The 24,650-nt window shown below is 48.7% G+C and overlaps 3 protein-coding genes across 4 annotated transcripts; 2 read left to right on the top strand and 1 right to left on the bottom strand.

Annotated features, from left to right (window-relative positions):
- Positions 1 to 309: 309 nt before the first annotated feature.
- lrsam1 (leucine rich repeat and sterile alpha motif containing 1) lies at positions 310 to 8,183 on the top strand. The gene is made up of 25 exons (XM_052051989.1): positions 310 to 621; positions 1,331 to 1,540; positions 1,663 to 1,719; positions 1,812 to 1,856; positions 1,958 to 2,035; positions 2,305 to 2,373; positions 2,463 to 2,547; positions 2,620 to 2,741; positions 2,831 to 2,921; positions 2,987 to 3,096; positions 3,215 to 3,244; positions 3,541 to 3,663; positions 3,785 to 3,924; positions 4,018 to 4,062; positions 4,216 to 4,286; positions 4,371 to 4,470; positions 4,571 to 4,658; positions 4,772 to 4,846; positions 5,345 to 5,425; positions 5,708 to 5,803; positions 6,326 to 6,424; positions 6,511 to 6,642; positions 6,787 to 6,853; positions 7,047 to 7,246; positions 7,349 to 8,183. Exons 2-25 carry the CDS (start codon positions 1,469 to 1,471, stop codon positions 7,469 to 7,471), a joined length of 2,199 nt encoding a protein of 732 aa, XP_051907949.1. The 5' UTR covers positions 310 to 621; positions 1,331 to 1,468; the 3' UTR covers positions 7,472 to 8,183.
- Positions 8,184 to 8,431: 248 nt separating this feature from the next.
- ndor1 (NADPH dependent diflavin oxidoreductase 1) lies at positions 8,432 to 12,471 on the top strand. The gene is made up of 15 exons (XM_052051322.1): positions 8,432 to 8,568; positions 9,108 to 9,247; positions 9,474 to 9,551; positions 9,697 to 9,794; positions 9,888 to 9,986; positions 10,055 to 10,156; positions 10,255 to 10,458; positions 10,559 to 10,686; positions 10,768 to 10,979; positions 11,076 to 11,183; positions 11,304 to 11,418; positions 11,523 to 11,666; positions 11,755 to 11,873; positions 11,969 to 12,063; positions 12,133 to 12,471. Exons 2-15 carry the CDS (start codon positions 9,113 to 9,115, stop codon positions 12,275 to 12,277), a joined length of 1,782 nt encoding a protein of 593 aa, XP_051907282.1. The 5' UTR covers positions 8,432 to 8,568; positions 9,108 to 9,112; the 3' UTR covers positions 12,278 to 12,471.
- Positions 12,472 to 12,532: 61 nt separating this feature from the next.
- ntmt1 (N-terminal Xaa-Pro-Lys N-methyltransferase 1) lies at positions 12,533 to 23,109 on the bottom strand. Of its 2 annotated transcripts, none has more exons than XM_052051335.1 (4): positions 23,002 to 23,109; positions 14,531 to 14,687; positions 13,027 to 13,279; positions 12,533 to 12,928 (listed from the first exon to the last, which is right to left on the bottom strand). In XM_052051335.1, exons 2-4 carry the CDS (start codon positions 14,684 to 14,686, stop codon positions 12,672 to 12,674), a joined length of 666 nt encoding a protein of 221 aa, XP_051907295.1. In that variant the 5' UTR covers position 14,687; positions 23,002 to 23,109; the 3' UTR covers positions 12,533 to 12,671. The 2 variants fall into 2 exon arrangements, with proteins under 2 accessions (XP_051907295.1, XP_051907293.1); XM_052051333.1 differs by lacking the exon at positions 23,002 to 23,109 and adding an exon at positions 15,288 to 15,478.
- Positions 23,110 to 24,650: the final 1,541 nt, after the last annotated feature.

Raw genomic sequence — 24,650 nt, 5'->3', positions numbered from 1 at the left:
ACCAAGTCAACGATTTCAAACACGTCTGAAAGATGATCAAAATCGTCTGAGTCGTCTGCAATCAGTTTGGGAATTTTTAAATATTCCAACCGGGAATTGGTAGTGTAATATCTGTTTCTTGTATTCAGTGTGACGTCATATGGAGGGGTGGAGCCAGGTTGGGAGAATACTAAAAATGTATTTTTATTATTATTATTACTGGCTCCGGTAGTTAGTCTGAGTGATGAGCGTCCTGACGCGCTTATTTTTATCTGTTCGAAGTGTGCATAAAAACGACTGACCAGTAGTGGGCAGCAATATGGCGTTGTAAAGTATGATGTACCAAAATTCAAAACAAAGAAGTACAAGGTCCGTGTCCGTGTGTTTGGACACTAACATCTTTGTTGCGGTCAGGACCACGAGCGATTTACCAAAGGATTATTGATGACTTGTTATCCATAACTCAAATGGATATATTGGACCTTGGCAAGTAGGCGAGTGTTACCTTAGAACGTGTCAGTGATCGATCGACTTTGTCCGTTCCGTTGTTCAAATGATGGTTGATGCAAAGTGTTAGTAAGGACAACGATCTCTATTTAAATTCAAGAAACGTACACAAGGAAACGTGAGAACTTACTTAACGTGAGTATAAACATAACTTCCGTGTTTGTTGTTCGTAAACGTTTGGGGTTAGCAGCGTTTGCTAACGAACAATATCATAATAAGCCTTTATTTCCAGTGTGGCCGCTAAGTAACCGAGTCTATTGGAGAAAAAATATACTAGTTTTCACGCATTTGCTTTAAGGGTGACTAAGTTAGTGTAGTTTATTTGTTATTTATGTATGTCTAGCCCTTACGGGAATTTGCATTGCTAGCTTCGGAACTGACCCGCCCACTTCACATCGTCGATTGACGCCTGACCTTCAACTACGTGTCTCTTGGCTTGCCTCTTTCAAATAAATGTATCCAAAATGATTACATATCCATTTCAGTTCATGCGTTTTAAACCAAGTCTCTAGATAGTAGTCAAACATAGCGAACGCCTGATGCTGTTTGTTGAGGCTACAAGTGAATACGCGCTCCTCTCCAGTGTCGACACGCCCTTCTGTTGTCAAATTAGTGCAATAGGAATAATATTAGCCAAGGGAAAAGTGTTGAAAATAATATGTCTATAGTATTGCAGTAAATTGGAGTATGATGTCAAGATGCTAATTAATTTAAAGACAGGCAAAATGGTACTTATTTTTAATGATAAATTGGATTTGCTTGTCCTTATGTCAGGACGACTGGGGGTCAGCCATCTTTTTTGCTCTGCAGTACAGAACCTATGTACGTTGTCTCTTCATTTTAGAGTACGGGGGCGAGGGAGGTGTCTTGAGTGCTTCCAACTGGTCCATCAGCCGTTTCAAGTGAGTAGCTCTAATTGAAGTGGACTCGCTGAAGTGAAACCCGGAAGACCCGACTCACAGCAGTACAAGAAGGATACAGGATGCCTCTGTTCTTCAGAAAGAAGAAACCCAGCGATGACTCCCAGAAGAGACTTGAATATCAGCTGTGTCGGGTATAAAAAAAGTGCTAATGAGTGGATACTACAGTGTTTGTTATTTTGTACAGTGACAAAACGTCTTGCAATGAGGAATATTAAAGAAATGCATGCCAAACCAACTAACTTCTTTCCTCCAGTCAAAGGAAGCAGGTGCTGATGACATCCTGGACATCTCATCTTGCGAGCTTTTAGAGGTGAGAATGTTGTGTCCCGTTTCACTGTGAAAAATAATATTATTTCCAAAGTTTAGAAGTTCATAAGTTTGAACTGAATATTTTTTTCACAGGTCCCTTTGAGTGCCTTTTCGATTTGCAAATTTCTCCAGAAAAAGGTACGGGCATAATAAAAAGCTAAAAAAGAACGGAATACATGCAACTGTAGGCACGATGTCATATCATTTGAAGAGACATTTCTTGTCGGGATTTTCCACAGGTCCTCATCTTACACAGCAATGAGCTCAAGTCGTTGCTTCCCAAAGGAAGCGACATCGCCTCGTTTGCCACTCTGAAGGTAAAGTCACTGCGCTCTTCAAACTTCAAATCAGGCAGTCCGCCCATTTAAAGGGTGACGAGTAGGAAGTATGGTTAGTGCAATACTCTGCTGTTTGGTAACGCGGAATGTGGCACAATGATTAGAAAGTGGCTTCTTTATCAAAATAGAACCACGCTGACACGTTTAATTCAAACAAATGTCACAAAATGGGGCAATGAACGTCTCTATCCTCTTTGAAGCTTCCTGACCAAGCAAAAATATTTCTCCCCGTCTCTCATCTAATCAAGGTTTTGGATTTGCACGACAACAAGCTTAGTTCACTCCCACAAGACATTGGCAAGCTGACGTGTCTGCAGGTAGAGCCGCCTCGGAACCCTTGAAGATAACCGGCAGTTGAGAATGCGCGTCACTTCACCTCCTCTGTTGCCGTTTTTTGTTTTGTTAGATTTTGAACGTGGAGAAGAATCGTTTAAAGAGCCTGCCGGAATCCATCGAGGATCTAAAGTTCCTGCAGACTCTCAATTTGAAAGGTTGAATTCTTACGCCTGAGCGTCAGATTTAATGTTCATGTCCTTTGGAATTGACCCTTGGTATTTTTTTAGGCAACTGTCTCAGTGAGTTGCCATCGGGCATGAGCTCGCTATGCAGTTTACGCACTCTGGACGTGAGTGACAACCTCATCATCCAGATTCCCAAAACGTTTGCTTACCTGCGCACGCTCGAGGTACACGGTTCCCCTTTGGAACTCGGTTCAGACTGGCATTCCAAAACCGCTCTCAACTCTGTTGCGTGTGTCTTCACTTGCTGCGACAGAACCTCATAGTGGATGCGGCCACAATGACTTATCCTCCCGCGTCCGTATGTGCGGAAGGTACAGCGAGCATCCAACACTTCCTGTGCTCCGGTGAGGACGTATTTAAGTCATAATCACAAAAGATATCATTATTAGACATACGATTCCCCCCCCAGAGCTAGGAGAGGAGTACTGTCCTCCATCCCAGTATCTCCTGCCCGTGCTGGAAAATGAGAGCGGCAAACAAAGCTGCGACTGTGTGGATGCCTCGGATGCCGCCTGGCAGGTAGACGACTCCCCCCCCCCCCTCCGTTGCAGTCGATCGCACTCCATTTGTATTGTCACCTTTTCCAAGTACGTCCTGTTCAGTTGGCCGACGAAACGTTTCCTCCCTGTCGTTGCAGAATAAATTCAGTGACTACGAGAAGAGGAAGGTATGCGTCTTCAACTTCCAAAACCAGCTGTCCTTTAAGGTTTCGCGCTCGCCAAACTGAAATAAAGCCGCGGCTCGAATTGGAGATTCGCTTTCCGAGCAGAGCAGAGGCCGTACTGCCGTCATGTTGTCCTCAATGTTTGACCAACACTTTGGTTCTTCCGACATATTGTGGTTGCATCACTTTTCAGCACAGCAGCAATTTCAAATTGAAAAAAAAAAACCCTAAATGAAGCTCAAATGTTAAAAAAATAAAAACGTCGTCAAAAGCAAAATTGCCTGTCCTTTTTCTGTCAGATTCAGAAGCAGGAGGAAAAACTGGCCTTTGAGCGACACCGAGAGGAAAAACAAAACGAGCACACTCAGCTTCTGCTCATGAACACCTCCCGGAAAGTCAACATCCTCAACTCGGTTCGTCAGGTACGCCGTTCTCCATTTTTTTTTTTTTGGTTTCCTCGTAGGCGCAGTCATTGCTTGTTGTTATTATTATTCTGCTGACTTTTTTTTTTTCTCTCGCAAACCTTTTTGCACCGACGCGTAGGAGCAGGAGCGCCTGGAGCACGGCGTCAGCCAGCAGCGGCGGGCGCAGGAGTGCGAGAGGTTATTGTTGTTAGAAAAAGTGCGACACGCCGAAGACGACATCAGCAGCCGCATCAGCAACATGCTGTCGGACGACAACAGGTAGCACGCGAAGGCCAGCCCGTGGACGTGCTGCTCGCTCCATCAACCGCTTGGTTTTTTTTTTTTTTTTTTTTTTTTTTTGCACCCGTGCAGGCAGAAAAAGAGCGCCGAGTTTCTTCAAGCCATGGAGGAAGATCGGTGAGTGGAAGATCATCACTCACTTGGCAACAAAAAAGAAAAACAAAAACAATTTGGTCCAATTTTAGCATCGTCGAGCATTCGTTTTCCTCACGGCATGAATCAAGTGCGCCGTCTTTACGTTCATGAATCCTGCGACCGTTTTTCTGACAGCATCCGTTTGGAACAGCTGACTGCCATCACCCAGGAAGAAGCCAACTCTCTGAGGAAGCGAGAGGTGGCCGGTACGGACGCCCTTTGCTCAACGGCGCACTTGAAACTGTCGAAACGGAAGCCATTCTTCTTTCTTTCCTGCGTATGCTTTGTAGCGGCCATGCAGAAGATGCTGTCGGACAGCTGCGCCGTCGGCCTCCTGCAAGAGGCCAGCGACTATCGGAGAAGGAGCTTGGTGTCCCAGGCCTACCGAAGGTTTCCGATGCACACACTGACACGGAAAGAACAGCGCCCCCTGTTCTCTTTCACCGAAAGTCTGATGACGTTTGGTCTTTCCCACGTGTTGTGTAACCAGCATGGAGAATTTGGAGAAAAAGTTTGACAAGATGCTCTCCATCCAAGTTTTGGACAAATCTAAAGCCATTGCCCAAATTCTACAGGAGGTACAGTAATGTCCTCGCTCGCCCAAATCGCAGCTCTTTTGTCTTTTTATCATTCACTCGAGACGGATGAACGGGATTTGAACGCTCACCGCTTGCCTTTCAACCCCCCGCAGGAGGAGATGCAGAAAGCCGCCTTTCAAGCGCTGCAGTTGCAGAAAGATGCCGTGCACGGTTACATCCGCAACCAGGTCCGTTGGGACGAATGCAGGCGGGGTCAAAGCCGTCCTCGCTCTCTTTTCAGATGCCGAGTTGATGGGCGGGGCTTATCCAAACTGCTGAAGACATGTTTTGACTTTTAAAGTTATTCTTGATTCGGTCCGTTACATTGCACATGTGGCCAGACCGTCCATCCATCCATCCATTAAAAAAAAATTTTTTTTTAATCGGCTTCTCCTCATGAGGGTCGCGGGCGTGCCGGCGCCTCTCCCGGCCGCCTATGGGCACCCTGAACTGGTTGCCAGACAATCGCAGGGCACGCGGAGACGAACAAGCGGGCGGCAGCCGGAATCGAACCCTGCACCTCAAGTAGTCTCCACAAGATATTTAACATCTCCACCGCCTGCGGCTAAAAGCGCATTTCATGACGTCACCCAAGTTGTTCATCCTAACCTTTGCAGTCCGCAGCATGCCGCTTACACCCCCCCCTTCCCCCCGGCTAGTTTCATGTTGCTTTCTCACTGTTCCAGATCAAGCTTATTGAGGGCGAATTAATGCAGCTGACAAAACTCGAAGTTAAAAGACGCAATCTGGATGCCGAGAGCCTGCAGGTGGGTGTCCACCCCCCCCCACTCATTTTTCATTTGCCCGCACTCATCCACTCTTGGTTTTCTTTTCCACGACGATATACTTTGGTTGTAATGGCACGCTTTGCTACCTTGGTCCCAGCTCAACATAGCATGGATGAATCGAAGCCATCGTCATATCAGCGGCGGAGAAATGCGCGGCGTTGTTTTTGCTTCATATGGCTTCTTGTGCTGCCGCACCAGTTGTCGGGGTGGCCTCCCCAATAAATGAAAATCAATTCTTGTATTGTGTGCGCGCGCATACAGGAAGTGCTCGTGGACCAGCGCACGGCTCTCGGCGATTTGTTGCAGCAACTGCTGAAACAGAAGCACCAGAGAGAGCAAGAACTACTGCAAGTTCTGGTAAGCAAACTCGACTCGTTCTTATGACGCCGTCATTGCTCTGCTTTCTTCCCAACGACCGGCAGTACTACAGCGCGGTGAAAAAGTCTTTGCCCCCCCCCCCCTCCTGATTTCTGTTGTTTTAGGGGTTTTTTTTGTACATCTAGCACGCACAATAGTTTCAAATCATCAAACCAGAGACAGCCCACGGAAATACAAGATGCAGTTTTCAAATGACAGTTCAATTTATTAAGCCCCGCCCCCATTTTTTTTTTAATCCAAACCTCTGGCGTAAAAATGGCACAGCATTTGATAAGGCTGAAGGCTGGAAAAATCATGAAATATCTCCGTATTTATGTCACAAATCTCAGGAATGAGATTTACTTTTAATCCTTGATTTTTACGATTTTGTGAAAAAGACATTATTTGTAGTGTTTGCTTTTGTTGGCTCAGTTTGCGCTAATCTGAATTGGAGCCCCCCCCCCCCCAGTTCCTTGTGACTCAAGTGGTTTCATGAGAGCGCTGATCGCGTTTGGATTTCAGGCGGAAATGGAGCTGAAGTCGGAGTCCACCCAGCAGAACTACTGGATGATTCAGTACCAGAGACTGCTGGATGCCAAGCCCCTGTCGCTGCGCATGCAGGTACCGCGTCACACATCTCCACGCGTCGGATTTGCCCGAGCGTCTGCAAACATTTTTTTTTCTTTTCCCACGTGTGTCTATCGCAGGAAGCCGGCGTGGAAAAAGACTTAGTTCATCTCCTGTGCAAGCTGTCCGCACAGCATTACTTGCCCATCATGGCCCACCATCGTGTGACCGCAGAGGCCCTTCGCCACATGAACTCAGCTGACCTTAAGAAGGTCCGAAGGCAACCCCGTTTCCAAGTCATCCAGTCATCATTCATTATTTCAGTCATAATTCGTTTGCTTTGTATTCAAAGAGGAAAATCTCTCCGTGCGTTTGTGGTCTCTTGGCTCATCATTTCATATCTTGTGTTTTTGTAGGTTGGCATTGTTGAAGTTGGCATCCAAAAGGCTCTTCTGAACTGGGCTCGAGAACGCCAACCTGAAGGTAGAACACGCACGCGCACTCACACACACACGTTGACACCTACCGCACGTCGCGCGCGCAATCAAATTCATCTTGATGATCGTTAAAGGAGAAGATGCTCTTCAACACACTTCCGAATATAATTACACAACGCGCCGGTGATGCTGTTGCGGTACATTGGCCTTACTGCATTGACGTTTGCATTTTCTCGTAGGCGCCTGTAAGTCGGCGCAGCCGAGCGAAGAAATTCCCCCGGCAGAGCCGTCCTCTTCCTTTTTTCCATCGATTCCCAACACGTCCGGCAGCTCGACACCGAGCCCGCCGCTCACTCCCGGGACCCCAATCACGCCCTCGGCCCCGAGCCCAGTGGAGGGGCCGGGAGGCTCCGAGTGTGTGGTCTGCATGGAGACGGGGGTAAAAGCAAAAAATCTTTCTCGCGTACAAAAGCTGAATGAGCCTTCTTACTTGGTGCCAAATGACAAATGGTTTGGTTTTTACTCCCCCCCCCCCCCCCAGGCCCAAGTCATCTTTCTGCCCTGTGGCCACGTTTGCTGTTGTCAGGTTTGTAGCGACGCCCTGCAGAACTGCCCTCTGTGTCGTGGCGCCGTATCACAGCGCGTACGCCTTTACCGCAGTTAAAGGCGACCGCGACTTTTTTCGGGAAACGCGCATGACGACAACGCTGCTGCTGAGTTCACATGTAGGCGCGCTTTGAGTAGGTGTTAGAAAAATGCCGAGTCACTTTTCCCGTACTAACCAAAAACTCGATGCCGCATTATTATGCAAGACATTTGGACTATTTTCATTCGATGTCAAATTCATTTCAATGGACTTGTTTTGAGCTTTCTACGCAAGGGATAAGGTGCCGTTTTCTGAAAATAGATTCTTTGGGTCCAAACGATACCTTTTTATTTCTGTACGCCATCATGACATACCCAAAGCAACCAACTAGCAGGTAAAATTGATGTTGTCTACAGTACCCTATAGGGGGAAGGACTTACAGTAAGTCCTGCCGGCACGGCCCCCCGGCCTTATCCATATGTTTTGGACAACCTTCACTTTTATTATGATTGTATGTGATGCACTATATATGTGAACTAAGAAATCCTGTTTGCAGCCATCACTAACTCTTATATTCTCCAAGTGCTCTTACTGTGCACATATGTCAAAATATGATGTAATATAAAATATATGCCACTTTCTCTTACTCTCTTGTGTACTCACTGTATATATTGATATCGCTGTTGCTGTGAAACAATATTGACATAAGATAACCTTTATTTGTCCAAATATGGAAATGCATTTGAAAATTAATTGATGAGTATTATCACAAATAAAAGGTGAGAAGATGGCTTCTTGTTTTCTTATAAACTATTCAGGTGGGTGGAGTAATAACTTAAAGTTACGATATCCCACCAAGTGTGTGAAAATAAATGGTGGGGAAAGCGATCACCGATAAGACACATTAGCATCATCAAATTATGTATATATTTTTTTTACTGTGCTTCATGTTAAAAATTGCGGTGGGGCGCTGACAAAATGCAATTTTGTTTGATAATTCCGACACTTTTCATGAACATTGAACGTCGCGTCAGTTGACCGACCAACCACAGCGCGACTTGTTCTTTGCCGTAAAGTGTGCCGGTCATGTCAAGAATGATGAACTCTGAGCTTCTGTCCGAGACGGACTTTTCTTGACTTTTTAGCGATTCTCGTCATTGACGTTGTCGGGAACCGTAAGTGTCTGGCTTTTGGATGCTTTCAATTAATGTATAAGCTGGGAAGAAACACACACACGATGTCACATTATTTTGCTATCCTGCTAGTTGCTAACAAATGTCGTGAATTCACATAAGACTGCTCCGCACAGTTGAGTGACGTAAAAGTATGTTCCAATTACTGGTTTTATAATTTAGACAACTTTAGGTCGGTATTGAGAACGATCGACCTGACCATCACGCAGGGCCTGAGGTGGGTAGTGTAGCTAATATAATTATGCTAAAGAGTACGGTTTGTCGGGGTGGCAAACTCATTGATCTCGTTTTTATGGTTTCCTTCGGAGGGCCCTTATGAGTGAACACATGAAAATGCACAATGTCCATATATATTTACAAACTACACACGACATATTGATGGAGAAATCGGAAGTCAGTATAAGAAAACATGTTCAACTGTTACACAATTAGGGTTGCACAATATAATGAAACTATCGCATATACATATCGCAAAGACACGCAATAAATTTCATATGGAATTATCTGAATTTGACTTTCAGTCACAATGTCAGTCCCTGCGTTGCTCGTCCTGTACGGGAGCCAGACCGGGACTGCCCAGGACACAGCCCAGAGGATTGCGAGGCAGGCCGTCAGAAGGCGCCTGAGAGTGCATTTGTCAACACTAGATGACTACAACGTTGTAAGTTGTGTTTTATTTCGGTTACGACTTGTAGGACGGCGGCCAGCGGTACGCTTTACTCAGTTTGGGCTCTCTGTGTCACCTGAGACTTAAACTTGAAGTCGTGTCATTTTGAAGGCTTTGCTTTGACAACGAATGGCTCACAATTGCACACATTTACTCTCATTTTACACGTGCTGTCTAAATAATGTAAGGTGCAGTCTGAATTGCAGCTCTCTTCTAACAGGCCAACTTGATCTCAGAGTCACTGGTTGTTTTTGTCTGCTCAACCACTGGCCAAGGAGACCCGCCTGACAACATGAAGGTAATCCATCAAATCCAGTTTGTGAGAATTTGTTGGGATTGATATTCCCCACTTAGAAAAAGTTTGGGGTATTCCGCCACCGTGTGAAATTTGAGGACGAACTTCCAAAGTCCCTAACGGTGCCCATTTCCGTTTCTCTCCAAAGAGCTTCTGGAGGTTTCTCTTCAGAAAGTCTTTGCCGGCCGGATCTCTGCGCCGGCTGGAATGCGCCGTGCTGGGTCTGGGGGACTCGTCCTACCCAAAGTAAGTCTCGTTCACGATCCGAGCGCTCGTTCGGAATGACTCGTCAACATTGGCGATTACAACTTGCATTTTTTTTGTTTTGTTGGTTTGTAGGTTCAATTTTGTGGCCAAGAAGCTGCACAAGCGTCTGGCGCAGTTGGGCGCTACTCTGCTGCTGCCCGTCGGCCTCGCCGATGACCAACACGAGCTCGGGTAACGACGCTCGGATGCGCCGTTGCAGTCATTCGTATGCGATGTGTCAAAACGTGTTTCTCAAACAGGCCCGATGCAGTGACTGATGCGTGGCTCTCGTCATTTTGGGGAAAAGTGTTAGCGCTGTACCCAAGTCTTGCACAGATGATCCCGTTGAGGGAAGAGGAGCCGTGAGTACTCTCTTCTTTCGATGCACCCAATCCAATTTCCTTTCATTCTTTTTTTTTTTTCTAGCACACAGTCTGAATTTGGTCCGGTTTCTCTCCAGGCTTCCTCCGTCGTACACGTTTAACTTTCTGGATGATGTCAAAGAGAAGACAGACGAGCGTCTCGTCATCTCCGCGCAAGCTAGCGGCCTCTCCCACTCGCATCCCTTCGCCGCCAAACTGCTGGCCAACGAGAGAGTCACTCACCCCAAACATTTTCAAGATGTGAGGCTCATCGAGTTTGACATCGCGGGCTCCGACATCCAGTAAGGCTGACCTTGGCGTGACGTTTGAATTTGTCCGAGAGCTCCTCTTGATTGCATCAATTCAATTGATTCGACCTTTGCGGTCCATTGCTCGGTGTAGTTTTACTGCAGGCGACGTTGTTGTGATGCGTTCTTGCAATGCGGCTGAAGACGTTGAAGAATTCTGTCAACTGCTGCGATTGGACCCCGAGGCCACATTCTCGCTGACGGCGACGGATGGCTCTGCAGGTGTGTGTGTGTGTGTATTCAATGTATGCCAGCACACACAGTCTGTGTGTGTGTGTGTTTATTTTATTTTTTTGCGCTCAGTTCCGGCGAGGCTTCAAGAGCCGCGCACGTTGCGTTACCTGGTGGAGAGCTACCTGGACATTGCAGCCGTGCCTCGCCGCTCCTTCTTTGAGCTGCTCGCCACCTTCTCCAATGATGAGTTGGAGCGGGAAAAACTGGCCGAGTTCAGCTCGGTCCAAGGCCAGGAGGAGCTGCACGGCTACTGCAACCGGCCCCGCCGCACCGCACTGGAGGTGCTGACAAGAAGTTGCGTTATACGTTGAACTCTCTGGTCTTTTTTTTCAGCCCCCCGCCCCCCCAAAAAAACTGAATGTCCTTTTGTGCTTCAGGTCTTGGCAGACTTCCCCCGCACGACGGCGCAACTTAAGCTTGACTACCTGCTGGACCTTTTCCCCGCGATCCAGCCCCGTTCGTTTTCCATCGCTTCCTCTCTGCGGGTACGCTCAACCTGCTGCCTCTTCTCAAGAGATTCGAACATCCAAGGGGAGACCGGGGGGGGTGGTCTCTGTATTGTCCCAGCGCAGCGAGTGACTGGGATTTTCCCTTCTACCATGCAGGCGCACCCGCACAGGCTCCAGATTGTGGTGGCCGTGGTCAAATACAAAACCAAGATGTATAAACCGCGCCGTGGTCACTGCTCCACCTGGTTGGCCTCCCTTGACCCCGCAAAAGGTCCTCACATTTATCTCTTGATCTCAATCCGATCCGCAATTGCGTTGCTGCGTCAGTTCACGCAGTCCTCATGCTCCCCCCCACCCCCCCGCATCGTCTCGCAGATGTTTACGTGCCTCTCTGGGTAAAAAAGGGAACGCTGCGGTTTCCCGCGGACCCAAAGACCCCGGTCATCATGGTCGGACCGGGAACGGGAGTGGCCCCCTTTCGCTCCGCTTTACAGGAGCGGACCGCTGAGGGGAAAAACGGTGAGTACTTCCCCTTTTGCGGGGGGGGGGCTCGTGAGTGCGTTTCACTTGAGCGGTGACGTCATTGCGATGTTTTTACACGGCGCAGCCAACGTGCTGTTCTTCGGCTGTCGATCGGAGTCCAAAGACTTCTACTTCAGGTCCGAGTGGAAGGAGATGACCAAAGCCGGACAGTTGACCCTCTTCACCGCCTTCTCTCGTGATCAGGTCACACGCTCCCCCCCCCCCCCCCCCCCTCCACATTTGAACTTGATTCACAGCCGGCCGCTGTCGTGTGAAACCCGATTTGTTTATCAATACAGGAGGAAAAGGTTTATGTGCAGCAGCGCGTGCGAGAGAACGCCGCTCTCATTTGGGACCTGATCGCGAACGATGGCGCCTACTTCTACATCGCCGGGTGAGGTCTTCGGACTCGCCTTGTTCCACGCGTCCGTGAACGCTCCCTAACGGCGTTTTATCCGTACAGAAATGCCAAAGACATGCCCAACGGTGTGCGCGACGCATTGAAGGCGGGCTTCCGACAGCGGGGAGGCCTCACCCACGAGGATGCCGACACGATGCTGGCGGCCATGGAGAAGTCCGGCAGATTCCAGAGCGAGACCTGGTCCTGAGACCACAATGCTTTTTAATGTCGCTAACACCTTGCTAACGCGTGATATTCAAGCCATGACTGCTCCGAGGAAGTCAATTAGAAAAATGTTCTCATCTTTCCGATACAAGTCGTTGGTCAGTGAGAAAAAGTTTCGGACCCGCAGTCCTCTTGGAAAAGGGGGTCGCGATGGACCGCCGTCCGCTTCAAGTTAAAAAGGATCTGACTGGATTATTGAGCCTGGAACAAACGTGTTGAAAAAAAATAAATAAAGACCTGCAGCAAAGACGCGTTCGGACAAGATGAATCAAAGCTCAAAAGGTAGTAAAACAAGATCACATCGTTTCAGGGCGCGGACGAGAACCGTCTTCTTAAAAAAAAAAAAAAGTGTCGCTTTTCAAATATGGCAGCACTTCTTATCGGAGCGCCAGACTGTGGACTTGGTAGATCTCCTTTGGGAAGTTGCCTTGCTGCTCCTCGTAGATGACGCGTAGACCCGCCGTGCCCACCAGATTGCGGACAATTTGCAGGTCTCGACACACGCTGCTGTCCACGTCATCCGGGACCACGCCTTCGTAGGAAACGTTGTCCTTGATGACGATGAGGCCGTTGGGCCGCAAGGCTTTCTGACAGCGCCGCAGGAACTCCACCAGGTGGTGGTCGGTCAGGTGGCCTGCGGAGGAGCGTTGGAGTCCCGCCGTCATGAATTAAAAAGAAATCACCGCAATCTATCGCTACGATAATCGTAATAACGGTGTGGAGCAGAATCACCTATGACCCACTGGATCCAGATGACATCATAGCGTCCGCTCTCCGGTACAAAGTCCTGCAGGCCGCTACAGAAGTAGTTGCCCACCCTCTTGCCGTCCTCCCCCAGGTACGTCTTTGCTTTGTCCAGGAACTCCCGCGTCACGTCCACCAGGTCCACCGTCTTGAAGAGAGGCAGCAGCAGACGCTTGGAGATCCTGCCGATGCCTGCGCCGCAGTCCAGAGCGCAGCCGGCGCTCGTCTTGCCTTCTCCTTCCTGCAGCGGTGACGAGCAGCCGCGGGGGGGTCAAGAATGCATTGAGGGCGTGATGCAAGATTCAGCTTCAATCCGGTGTCTAGTAGTAGACTGGCATGTAATAAAAATAAAAATAGCAGCTGACTCGAGCCAGATGTGCTCACGGTGCATTTCTTAGTTGCATAGCTGTTGGATTTGCATATCTGTGCCTTTAAGATGGGGCGGGGCCACAGCTGACAGGTGACCATTCACCTGACGTATTAAAAAAAAGAAAAAAAATGGTTTCCCGGTTTGGTTCATTCAGAAATCACTCCCTCCGTCGCCCGCATCAGCCAACGGTAAGCTGCGCTTGTTATGTTCGCTTTCCTTTGTCTTTTGGATTCAATCATGCTTGTTTGCTTGCTTGCTTTGTTTGTCTGCTTTGCGTTTTGCCCGTGGCGATTTGTTTGTTGCTACTCCGCTTTACGTTAACTTTTTGTTCGCAATCGGCAGTGCAAACACTCGCTGGAGTGGCGTTTCAACAACGTGTGGCAAAAGTTTTAAAGTTAAGGCTTGCGATTGCAGTGGTGTCCACGTTTGGTTGTGTTTTGTTGGAGTGTTGCCGCACCACGGTTGTCCGGCTGCATTGGAAAGTTTGAAAAGCTCATTTTGCGTCACGGCTCCATTTGGTCGTGCCGGCGTTTTGCTTCCGGGTTTGACTGCTGGGATTTGTAGTCCTTTTTGTTCGGTTCCACGTGGATGCTTTCTAGGTGTGTTTAGACTCTGAATCTTGATGACATTGTAGATAATTGTGGTTATGACAATGATAATGCGTTGTGATAAAATCATGGTTGATAAAATTATTAAGATGAAGGAATTAACAGCTGTTGTGAAAGCGCTATACTGTTGAAAGAAAAATGTATTATTTTGTAACAAATTCACGTCTATTTTTTACATTATTTACATTGTGATGTGTGAAGATAGGCACTGTATTTTTTGTTGCACTCATGCTTACTTTTATTTATTACCTGCTGTGTGCTTTAGTAAATTAATCAGAGTACTGTACAAATTATATTTAACTTGATGATACTTTTTTTGCACTCTCATTGTTATTTTGTCAACAAAAATATATATATATATATTCCAATTTTAGTTTTCGTTATTTGGTGAACTATTATAACTTTAGTAAGACAGCAGTGCCTTTTTGAAAACAATCCGGACAAACTATTGTACGTAACTGCACTTGGGATGTCTTGTGTGTTGCAATGAGAATAGTTTCAAAAGAGTTTTTACTCCGAGGAACTTGCGAAGGAAAGCCTTGGATCCATTGATATCGATGCTGGATATCTTCCCGTAGCCTCCCAGCATGCCGTCCACTGTGGGCGGAACCTCCTTCCAGTAGCCCTCAGCATTAGAGTAGAACTTTGTCTCTCCCGCTGTGTCACCCATCCTTGCGAGAAGCACAACAAATAAGAAAATATAGGGGACGTAAAATTCCTACCAATCGGGCAATTTTTCCCAACACTGCGTTCAACTTTTCCCTCCGTGTCCTTTGAATATGTGCCTGTTATTTTCCATGAAAACGTGGAATTGTTTGTGTCATCTCCAATTTTATAACCGGCAATACTGCTAATAAATAGAAATACTCGGTTTTGTCTATTCAACCCCAAGCACACAAATTCATCGAAACCAAAATCGAGCGCGACTCAAAAGTGGAGATGGAACCTTTCACGGAGTATTTCTGTTTTCCACACACACGTGGTAAGAACGACACAACAACCACTGGATGTACATTAACTTTTAAAACGCAGGCGTTTGATCGAGTTAAATGTACAGTCTCAAAGCACATTTACTAGTCACAGACTGACTTGAATGAATGAATGAATGAATGAATGAATGAATGAATGAAAAATAGAACTTTACTGTACTTCCAAATTGCAGTGCCTAACTGTACCTTTGCTTTTAGCATCTAGCTCGCTAACCGAAAGCAAATTGCTTCAGTAGGGAAAAAAACACAGACAAAAAACACATGAACGGGATCAAGATTTACCTCGTTCTCTGTTAGCTCCACGGACCAGCTAGCCCTCGAACCCACATCAACCCGTACGGGGTCAGGTCTTGAGTTTTCTATTTGCAACCATCGCCGTGACGCTAGACGTCATTTCCTTATTTGGGTCCGACAGAAAAGGGGACGTCACGGGCGCCCTCTGTTGGCCGGATTTAGCAAAGCCTAAATTTGCCTTCACCCGTGTCCTTTACCAAAAATGAGTCTTGAGGTTTGACTTTGACTTTGTGTATGTGTGTGTGTGTGTGGGGGGGGGGGTCTTGCTCAAGGATACGTTGACAGTTCTTACAAAGCAAGTCGGCATCTCTTCAGAAAGTGCTCACAACCGCTTGTTCTTCCCAAATTAGTCCTCATATTTATACGTATGCAGTATTTCAAACTTGTATTCGCTCAATTTCCGGAACAACACGTCGTCGACTCATTTTACAAGTTTGTGGCCGTCCCAGGAGGTGAAAGGTCATTCTCACCTTCAACGACGCGTCGACGACCCCTCTCATATCCACTGGAGGGCAGTAAAGAGCCACATAAGATCGTGAAACGGACTCGTTGCTCTCGTTCACCTGCTCGAACGTAACCTTCAACTTGCTAAGTTGAAATCATAATTACCAAATAATACCAATACCAAAAGTATCGCCTGAAGTTAAATATTTAAAAGCGACTATTTTGGGGGAGCAACAGCATTAACACACCGGTCGACAGTAAAAGCGGAACAACACTTTCCAACATGGTGACCTAAGATGTCGTCATACATTTGATCAGAGTTGTTTATGCACAATTCTCAAGCACACAGTCGTCACCGTTTGGGGAAAATTATAACAAATGATTCGGATTCGGTTTTATTTCTATTTTGCCGTGTTTCCATGACAACTAACTCACCTCTATTGGCCGATGAGCCTGAGACGAGAGTTAAAAGCTACAAGAAATGATGGAGCGCATGGCGTGAGACGACATTTGTCTTAAAATGTTATAATTGGTCTTTTTGACTGTCTGTGTGATTTGCCACTCTCTAAATTGTTTCGAGGTCCCTAAAAACAATCAAGCAAACAAACAAACACAAAAAAAAGGGTGTGGAAGCGGGGAGGTTGGTGCAGTCAGGCTTCCTTCTAACCAGCCACACTACGAAGGCCTCCCAGCCCACTTCTGCAGAGGTACCATCAACCAAAACCTGAATCAGCATTTTGGTCGATTGAAGAATCTTTACACTGGCTTTCATGCCAAGAAGCCCGGCCAGTTGGCATGGCAACTGGACAGCACACACACACACACACACACACACACAGTAGTCTGCGAACTGTCAGCTAGCAGTCACCAGTGAGGGGCGCTCCAGAGCGGGAAGCCAATTCCAGGAAACAGAGCTCAGTTTGAGAATTTGGTGTTCCCGAGCTGCTGTTTCCTGAATTTCATACAGTGAACCCCCCTCTTACCCCCCCACTCCATCACGGGGGTTACCTTCCAGACCTTAGATTCAACCTAGGCAGGTCTTATAGCATTTACGGCACTTGTATTTTTGTCTCCAAGACGCGCTGAACAATGGCGGACCGTCAACGCCACTCATCTGTCGCCGGCTCAAAATAGTCAAGCGGCAGCGCGTCTGACAGGAGCCTTATGAGGACGCGAGAACGGTACACAATGTTCCCATAGTTGCCCAGAAACACTCTTCTCAAAGTAGTTCGGCTAACCGTTAGCATGTCCGGGGGGCTTGCGTAAAGCTCAAATTTGTCCCGACTATGTGTGCGCGCGTGCCGCTTTGGATCATCGACGCGCGCTCCGCAGTTTGGAGGCTTCAACCGGAAGGGAAAATGCCGGAAGAAATTAGCGGGCGCAGTGCAGTCCTCCGCACCACCGTGTGGCGCAAACGAACCAAAAACCGTCGCTTGCTTCGAGTCTAGTATACGTCCGTACGGTAGGCTCGGTCAAGAAGAAAATATTCTGATGCGTTTCTTGCATTGGCTGGAGCCAGGAGACGGCCGTGCGGGGGGGGGGGGGGGGGGGGGGGGGGGGCAGGTGCGGGGGCACGGCGGAACAAAAGGTTGAGACAGACATTTCAACTTTTGCCGTTCCGTCACAGTCTTATTGGAAAAGCGTCCACGGTGAGCCCGGCACTGAAATTAGATATTGATCCTTCCACCCACGCTCACCAGTTTTGAGACTCCACCCCCAGCACACCCCCCCTAACCCCCCCTTGTGGAGATTCCCTCGAGTTCATTTCGTCCTTCTTACTCGTCACTCCAGGGAAATCTTCCCTATCAGGACTCTTTTTTTTTTCTCCTTCGTGTTGCCTCATTTCCGGCTGGTAAAAAAAAAAAAAAAAATTCCACCTTCTGCTGTGTTAACCTTTGCTAGCCAAAGTTCATCTCGGCTTCAATGACGAGCGCCTTGTGATTGTTTGATCGGCGAAGTCTTTGCACGGATATTGAACAATTTGCGGCAGTTCGACAAGAAGAAAACAGCAACCGGGCTTCTCACCCCCGCATTTTTTCTTCTTCTTTTCCTCTCCTCCAATCTCCCCCTGCTCACCTTCACTCATCACCTCATCTATTTCTCCCGCTCTGTTGCCAGGCAACAGACAGGAAGGGCATCTCTTGCCGGCAAGAAAACCACAGGAAGGGCTCGCCAAAAAAAAAAAAGAAAAAAGAAAAAAGAAAAAAAAAACTCGTCTCCCAGATGTTCTGCCGCGAAAGATACTTCTGAAGGTCCTTCTGAAGCGGCGGCCCCTTTTTTTTTTTCTCAGTTTGTCATCCCCGCTTCAGCTTGATGAAGTTTCAGCTGCATTAACATGTAAAATTGCTCCAATATTCGAATGATCGCCAGAAACAATATTTCCGAGATGAACCAAATTCCTCCAAAAACCTCGGCAAGGCTCGCGGCGGCGTCAAATTTAGGATCCTCCGATTTTCGTGCATCGGCGCCGACCGCCAACCTCAAGCGGGAATTTTGTACCCAAGTCTACGAATTGAACAACAATCAACAATGACGAGCTACAAGATGTGTTGGCGAAAAAAGTTTGCCCCCCCCACCCCCCATCCTAGAGCCCGATGTTTCTCCCCCCCCCCCCTTGACTTTCAAACCGATCGTGCCGTGATCACGCCAAGTCAGTCGCCTCATAGTCGGCGCCTAAAAGACATTCGGCTTGACTTTAGCGGTTCGACGTGAGGCGCCGGCCGGTGGCGCGCTTTGAAAAGAATCTCGTGTGCTGTGCCGACGAACACCCGCAGACGCGTCACCCGAATTTGGGATTGTAAAGAATGTCCCCAAAAAATCAGTATGGGTTCCCAGCCGCCCGATGGAGCGGGTGCCACTTTGAAGTGTACCTCGTGTTTCATTCCGATATGCCAACCCGCATTTTGGTGAGTCGTGTGTGCGGGTGTGTGTGCGGGTGCGCTTCGATTGAGAGAATGTTTGCATGCGGCTTCTTCTTTCCGTCCCTTATGTGACTGCGGCTCCTTTGGATTCTTTTTCTTCCTCGTGGTAAAGCAGCAGCAGCAGCAGCAGCAACGTTTCCTTCTCCTCTGTGTCACCTCCACCCTCGCCGCCCCCCCCTCCCATCTCATGCCGTTTCCATCCTCCCTCCCCTTTGCTGTGTGTTTGCTGATGAAACGGGCAGCCTGCCAGTTTTTCCTATTTCTCGGCAGTAAAGTGGCTAGCCAACTTCCAAGGGATGGGGAGCGGGAGGGGTGGGGGCCGTAAGGAGGGGGGGGTTGCTTGCAAAAGGTTACATTTGCACAATGTGTGTGTGTGTGTGTGTGTGTGTGTGGAAAAAAAAGAGTAGGGGAGCAAAAGCAGAAAGGGAGGGAAAGCTGGTCTGGAACAGCGAAACGACTTCATCGTTCTGGGTTGAAGGGGGGGGGGGCACCGGCGAGGGGGGGGTATTCAGTATGCAAGAGTATCGAGTTGCATGCCATTACAATGATGTCTGTCCCTCTCCGTTTCTCTTTTTGTCTGCCTACTCTGGAATGTCGCGCCCCCCCCCCCCTTTAAAACACAAACACACACCCCCAAGCTCACCTTCCCTCCCCTTTCTCTTTCCTGCCCAGTGTAAAGGTCCTCTGACGACTGATAGCTTTGGGATGCGGGGAGCTTCAGCAGGCTGCTGGCTTCATATCGTGGGACGAGTGCATAGAATGACCCCCCCCCACCCAAAAAAAAAGCTCTTAGGACCACTTAAATGTGCACAGACGGCGCTTCTCGTACTTTCCATCCAGAAGAACGGAATCTGGCTGCTATGTGAAAATTGTCCCTCGGTGTGATTGGAAGCGCGAATGGCCGTTCATCTCCGCGTGCCCCCGCGATTGGTCGGCGACCAGTTCGGGCTGCCCCGCAACCCTCCCGATGAGAAGCGCATGAAAAAAAATGGATGTTTGGATGGCGACTGAACGACGGTGCTCCAAGTGGCTTGGGAGGTTATTTGGATTGGTTTGCTGTGTTCGCTGTTATCGGATGTCGCGCCACCCAAGAGTGGTGCTTTTCCTTTTCGCCCATCCCAACGCCCGCTTTAATTCAAAAGAAGCCACGCGACACGTCTCAGCCGTGCCTTCAAAACAACAGCCTCCTCTGCTGGATAATTAAATTGCTTCCCTCTGTTTCCCCGGCACTTGCGCACACACACACACACACACATAGAGACATGCCCCTCCCCCCCTGCACCCCCTCCTGCCTCTTTTCCTCTTTGCTGTGCTGCTTCTATAATTCAAATTCTGTCATGCTTGTTCCAGACGCCTGGCTCCAGCCTCGCTATCTCTCTCTCCTCTCTTGGAAAAAGAAAAAGAAGGAGGGGGGGGCGTCTCTTTGTGGGGCAAAGCTGACAGAACCGTGCACAAACATGCCAGTGTGAGCAGCAAATGTGGAAAAAAAGTTTTTTTTGTGTGTGTGTGGAGACACTGAACAAAGTATTTTGGAATGGGGCTGCTCCTCGGGAGGGTGGCGGGCGCGCTGGGGCCTCTCTCGGCCGTCTCGGGGCGCAGCCTGACTTGGTTGTCAGACGATCGCAGGGCGCACCGAGACCAACGACTTTTTGGGGGTGTTCACTTTACCTGCCGTGCGTGTTTGGGCAACGTGGGAGGAAAGCGGATGCCTTGCTTTTCATGGGCTATGAATTTTTTTTTCTCCTTTCTGTTTGCCATTTCTTCTCAATCTACTCGAGCGGTAGCGGTGCTGCAGCACCCCCTAGTGTTGAACTGTGACCCCAACCTACAAACGGCGGCTTCGGTTGATCAAAAGGACAGTCGAGCGAAAAGCTCGCCGAGGCTTCAGCGGCAAATAATTCAAATGCATTTTGTTTGTACAAAAAGCCAACAGAACCGTTCAAGAAACCCGTTTTTTTTGGGGGGGGGGAACCGTCGTTCCAACGGCGCTTCTCATTCGGAGACGAGAAGGCGAGCCAAAATTGGAGACAAAGCTGGAGGGCTGCGAGCAGAATGTTTGCCGGCTTTCTTTCCGTTGCATCGCGCGCCCCTCCCTCATTGCCTCCACCCGAGTTATCTGGAGACGTACAGAAAAAAAATGGAGGCAAAAGCGGGAGACACAAAAGCAGCGTTTGCTCTCTCCGTCGCCAGCTTACTAATCGGCGTCTTTGCTGTGCTCAATGCGTGCCTGTCGTCTGTTACTCAGCAGCATCGCCATGGCGACCGGGGTCTGAGTAATCATTTGTGCAATGACCCCTATTCTCCAGAGGGAGGATGGAGGGAGGGGGGGGGCGGGGGGTGGAATGAAAGCGGAGCCAGCCAAAGTACAGGAAGGGAGGGAGGGAGGCAGGGAGGGAAGGATTGCGGGCTTCTGCAGCAGGCCCGTCCATGCCGTTCAGGTTTGCCTGCTCTCTATACCTTCAAGTCTGGCAACCTTAATTGTGTACCAACCTTCGGCGGACCGGATTAAAAAGACCAACGGGCCGGATTTGGCCCGCGGGCCGTAGTTTGCTCACCTTTAATAACCTCGGCGCTGTGGTTTCGGTATTTGCCAAATCCTCTGCAACTGAAGGTGGAATTTGCCGTTTTCAAGCTGCTAGCAAAATCCCAACGTAGCCTCACTTTGTACTTTTATTTATTCCGGAAAACGACCCGCGCAAATATTTCTAGACGACCGCAATCTAAAGTTAGCAATTCCGACTTGTTTTACTCTCCCTATCCTTTCATCCACTCGCTGTTGGCGTCGACTCCGCGACCTCGCCGAATGTGCGTCCTTTAAATTTGCGTCATTAGTCTTGTGCTGCTGAAGGCAGCCGTGCAGTAAACGCCGGCGCCGCCATCAGACCGCGGCGCGAGTACGAGCCAGGCCGGTGGAAGGAGGATTCAAGTGCAGTAATTGGCTGTTGAGTCGTGGAATACTTGAAATTCTGAAATCAATGAGGGAGGAAGAAGAAGAAAAAAAGAGGCGCTCGTTGTGTGGCGATAGCGAACCAAAAACGGCAATTGGGCCTTCGTAATCAACCTGTGCTTTGCTGACACCTGCGAATGCCCCCCCCCCAACACTGAGACACATAAGAGAGATAAACATGCTTAGGGAGAGACAGAGGGCTGAAAATAAGAGCAGGGTGGGGGTGGGGGGGGGGGGGAGAGTGGTGAACAATTGAGCAGTGAGGCTGAAGCGATGAGGGGAGAACACAAATGGGCGAGGTGGGTGAGGGGGGAGAGGAGGGCGGCGCAGATGCAACACGGCAAGACTGAAAATAGAAAAAGAGCGTGGCTGTAGGAGGAGAAGGAAAACGTGGCCGGGCGAGAACAAAAACGATCGGCGCGCATATTTCAGTGACGGAAAATGGGACTCTGTGATATCGTACGCCGTTATCGGGCAAATGGGAAGCTCCTTCTGGCGTGCCGGCCTCCACCTCCTTAGGGCGGATGCGCTGTTCAACCGGGACTTTTCAACTCCTCTTTTATCTCATCGGTGCAGCGCTAATTGTAGTCCTTATATGTAGAGGACACGGAGCAGCCGGATCCTATTGCTAGGCGAGCTAACCAACTGGGGAGACGCTCTCTCTCCCGGGCTGAAGTCTGCTCGCGGCCGTGCTTGACGAAGTGAGAGAGAGAGAAACTGGCAGAAAACCAACGACGGAGGTGTTGGTGTCGAGATGGGCTTCGATGATCGCAGAGCGGAACGGTTGATTTCAAGCTCATTAGCTAGCTATCCAACTAATCGCACGGCTAGGAGCTGGCCCGCCGCCAAGCATTGACGTTGCCCCCGTCACATATCTCGGCTTCCGCGTTCAAGTGACAAACACGCTCAACAAAAGTAATGTGAAGAAGCACTCGGGTGCTACTTGTTCAAATTATTCAACAAGGTTCTCGTCTGGCCTTGTTTCTGGCCCCATAGCGCACACGACAGCTTCCTCGTCCCGCGTCGCGCCAGGGGAGGAACTTCTCTTGTCACAACAGCTTCATCTTCGGAAGTCTCGGCTGCCCGTCGGCTCTACGTTGAGTTGTGTACGTTTGGTTCCCATTATTTTCCGTTCACTACTTCCGCTTTTATTTTTTGGTGGATTTCAACTCGCTAAACAACGTTTCGAAGTGGCAACTCGGATTGGCTGGAGTCGCGCACATTTCTGATGGAGTCCGTTCGCTCGCGGCTCGCAGGTTACTTATTGGCCCTTGTTCGAGCCTCCATCTCGTGAGGGGAGATCGTCATGAAAAGTAAACGAAAAGCCAGTTCACCCGGCAAGTTACAAACTCATACCGCCCCCCCTCCAAAAAAAAACTGCAGTCCCAACCTGCATCAGATCTTCGTCGTGCAGTGACAACACGAGTGTCAGGTGGCTCGCAGTCAAAGTTGCTCATGGAGCTGGCACGCTTCATCCTGTCTGAAAATAAATGTTGGGGCGGGCTGCGCAGGGTATGAAGTCACTTTCTCCTCAAGGGGAGAATTTAGGAAGCGTCACAAAATACTAATCACACGCCAGGAAAACTAGAGCTGTACTGGCCTCTACAGGTTCAACGCGGGTTATTGCACTCATTTGGCAAAACATTTCAACCTATGATTGATCTGTAGAGGCCACTGCAATGCCGCTTGAGCGGATTGCCCCGTCGAGTGCGGCGTCTCTTCTGCGCTCCGATTTCGCGCCTTGACGCGTGTTTCTCATCGAGTGTGGTGATCAATGATTGCACCCCTGACGCCATTTTATCAGTCAAATCTGTTGAGTGACGTGGTAAGCAATTTGCATGGGTTAACTGGTAAGAATGGAAAGTCGCTTCGTTTTTCAATCTGGTCCTGAGAGTCAACGATATGACAAATGTGTTGTGTTTCAAAAGAATACAAACGATTAAAAAAAAAGAGGAATAAGAATGACAAGTTAGGGGAGTTATTAGGTCGCCGGTATGAGCGTCTGGCATGCGTGCGAGAGGGCCTTGTTTCTGTTCAGTCATGTGGGGTTATTGTGTAGCGATGACAATGGCGGTCATCGCACTGTAAAACAAAACCACAGATTAGAAGGATTCCAACAGGGTCTCTATTTTATAAGATCCACAATCGTCACCGATTCTGTAAAAGATGTCGACATTCATTATTCAAGAGATTTTCAGCCAATAAAATACACCTTGCGTTTAGATGATGACATGACGGCGCTAAACCCGATTGCCGGAATAAAAGTATTCGCCCTGAACGCGGCATCAAGCACCAAAAAGGCGAAATCTTGACTGGAGCTCTGCAGTACGGTCTCCCTTTGATGACGTGCTAAGTGAGCAACATAAACGGTGGATTGCTGCGGTGAACTAAACTGCTTAATAAGGGGCGGGGTGCAAATATCGTATTGAGCTGCACGAGGGAGCCAAAAGATGTTTCATTCTGCATGACTGTAGTTGCTATTTTGTCTTCGTGCCAGTTTGTGAGCAGAGGCCGGAGGGTGTCACGGGAAGTAAATAAAACACAGTTTGGAGTGATTTAAAAAAGAAATACTTTGACACAAATTCAAATAGTCTCCCAAGTGAATATGTGTACACATGAACGTAATTAATGACTGAAAATACGACGACCGAAGCCGTCCGAGTTTTTCGCTTGCGTCGATGTTTTCGAATTTTGCTCACCTCCACGTCGGTGGCAAGGTCGACTTGAAGCGTCGCTTTCGCTTAGCTTGACATTCACTTGCGTCGCGGTCGGATTTGACTGCAACATGTCGACCCGGAAGAGCCGGTTCATACGTTTCCAACGACGAGGAAGTGGGTCGCTTCTTGGAAGTTTCAGTTACGGGGCTGCTGAAATGAGGACATTCCTGTTCGACAGCCTGAGTGGAATTTGAATGGCACACAGGAACCGCCAGAAGCCGATTGGTCGGGAGCGACATAGTTCCAGCGTTGAGTCACGTCACTCAACAAATTCCCGGCCCCTGATTGGCTCGTCGAGCGGTAGGGGCGGGGAGGAAGCCTG

The sequence above is a fragment of the Hippocampus zosterae genome, chromosome 18, assembly GCF_025434085.1.
Source record: "Hippocampus zosterae strain Florida chromosome 18, ASM2543408v3, whole genome shotgun sequence".
In the NCBI taxonomy this organism is placed as follows: domain Eukaryota; kingdom Metazoa; phylum Chordata; class Actinopteri; order Syngnathiformes; family Syngnathidae; genus Hippocampus; species Hippocampus zosterae.
The sequence above is the reverse complement of the archived record's forward strand: the minus strand, read 5'-3'. Positions and strand labels throughout refer to the sequence as shown.

Bases quoted from the DNA above. Each gene is read 5' to 3' on its own strand.
- ndor1 (XM_052051322.1), top strand. From the start codon at position 9,113: ATGTCAGTCCCTGCGTTGCTCGTCCTGTACGGGAGCCAGACCGGGACT. The intron at 9,987-10,054 runs GTAACGACGCTC...TTTCTCAAACAG, and splicing joins GATGACCAACACGAGCTCGG to GCCCGATGCAGTGACTGATG. The intron at 11,667-11,754 runs GTGAGTACTTCC...TACACGGCGCAG, and splicing joins GACCGCTGAGGGGAAAAACG to CCAACGTGCTGTTCTTCGGC.
- ntmt1 (XM_052051335.1), bottom strand. From the start codon at position 14,686: ATGGGTGACACAGCGGGAGAGACAAAGTTCTACTCTAATGCTGAGGGC. The intron at 13,280-14,530 runs GTAAAAACTCTT...TCACCGCTGCAG, and splicing joins TCCTTCGCAAGTTCCTCGGA to GAAGGAGAAGGCAAGACGAG. The intron at 12,929-13,026 runs GTGATTCTGCTC...GCTCCTCCGCAG, and splicing joins CTGGATCCAGTGGGTCATAG to GCCACCTGACCGACCACCAC.
- lrsam1 (XM_052051989.1), top strand. From the start codon at position 1,469: ATGCCTCTGTTCTTCAGAAAGAAGAAACCCAGCGATGACTCCCAGAAG. The intron at 3,664-3,784 runs GTACGCCGTTCT...ACCGACGCGTAG, and splicing joins TCCTCAACTCGGTTCGTCAG to GAGCAGGAGCGCCTGGAGCA. The intron at 4,287-4,370 runs GTACGGACGCCC...TATGCTTTGTAG, and splicing joins GAGGAAGCGAGAGGTGGCCG to CGGCCATGCAGAAGATGCTG.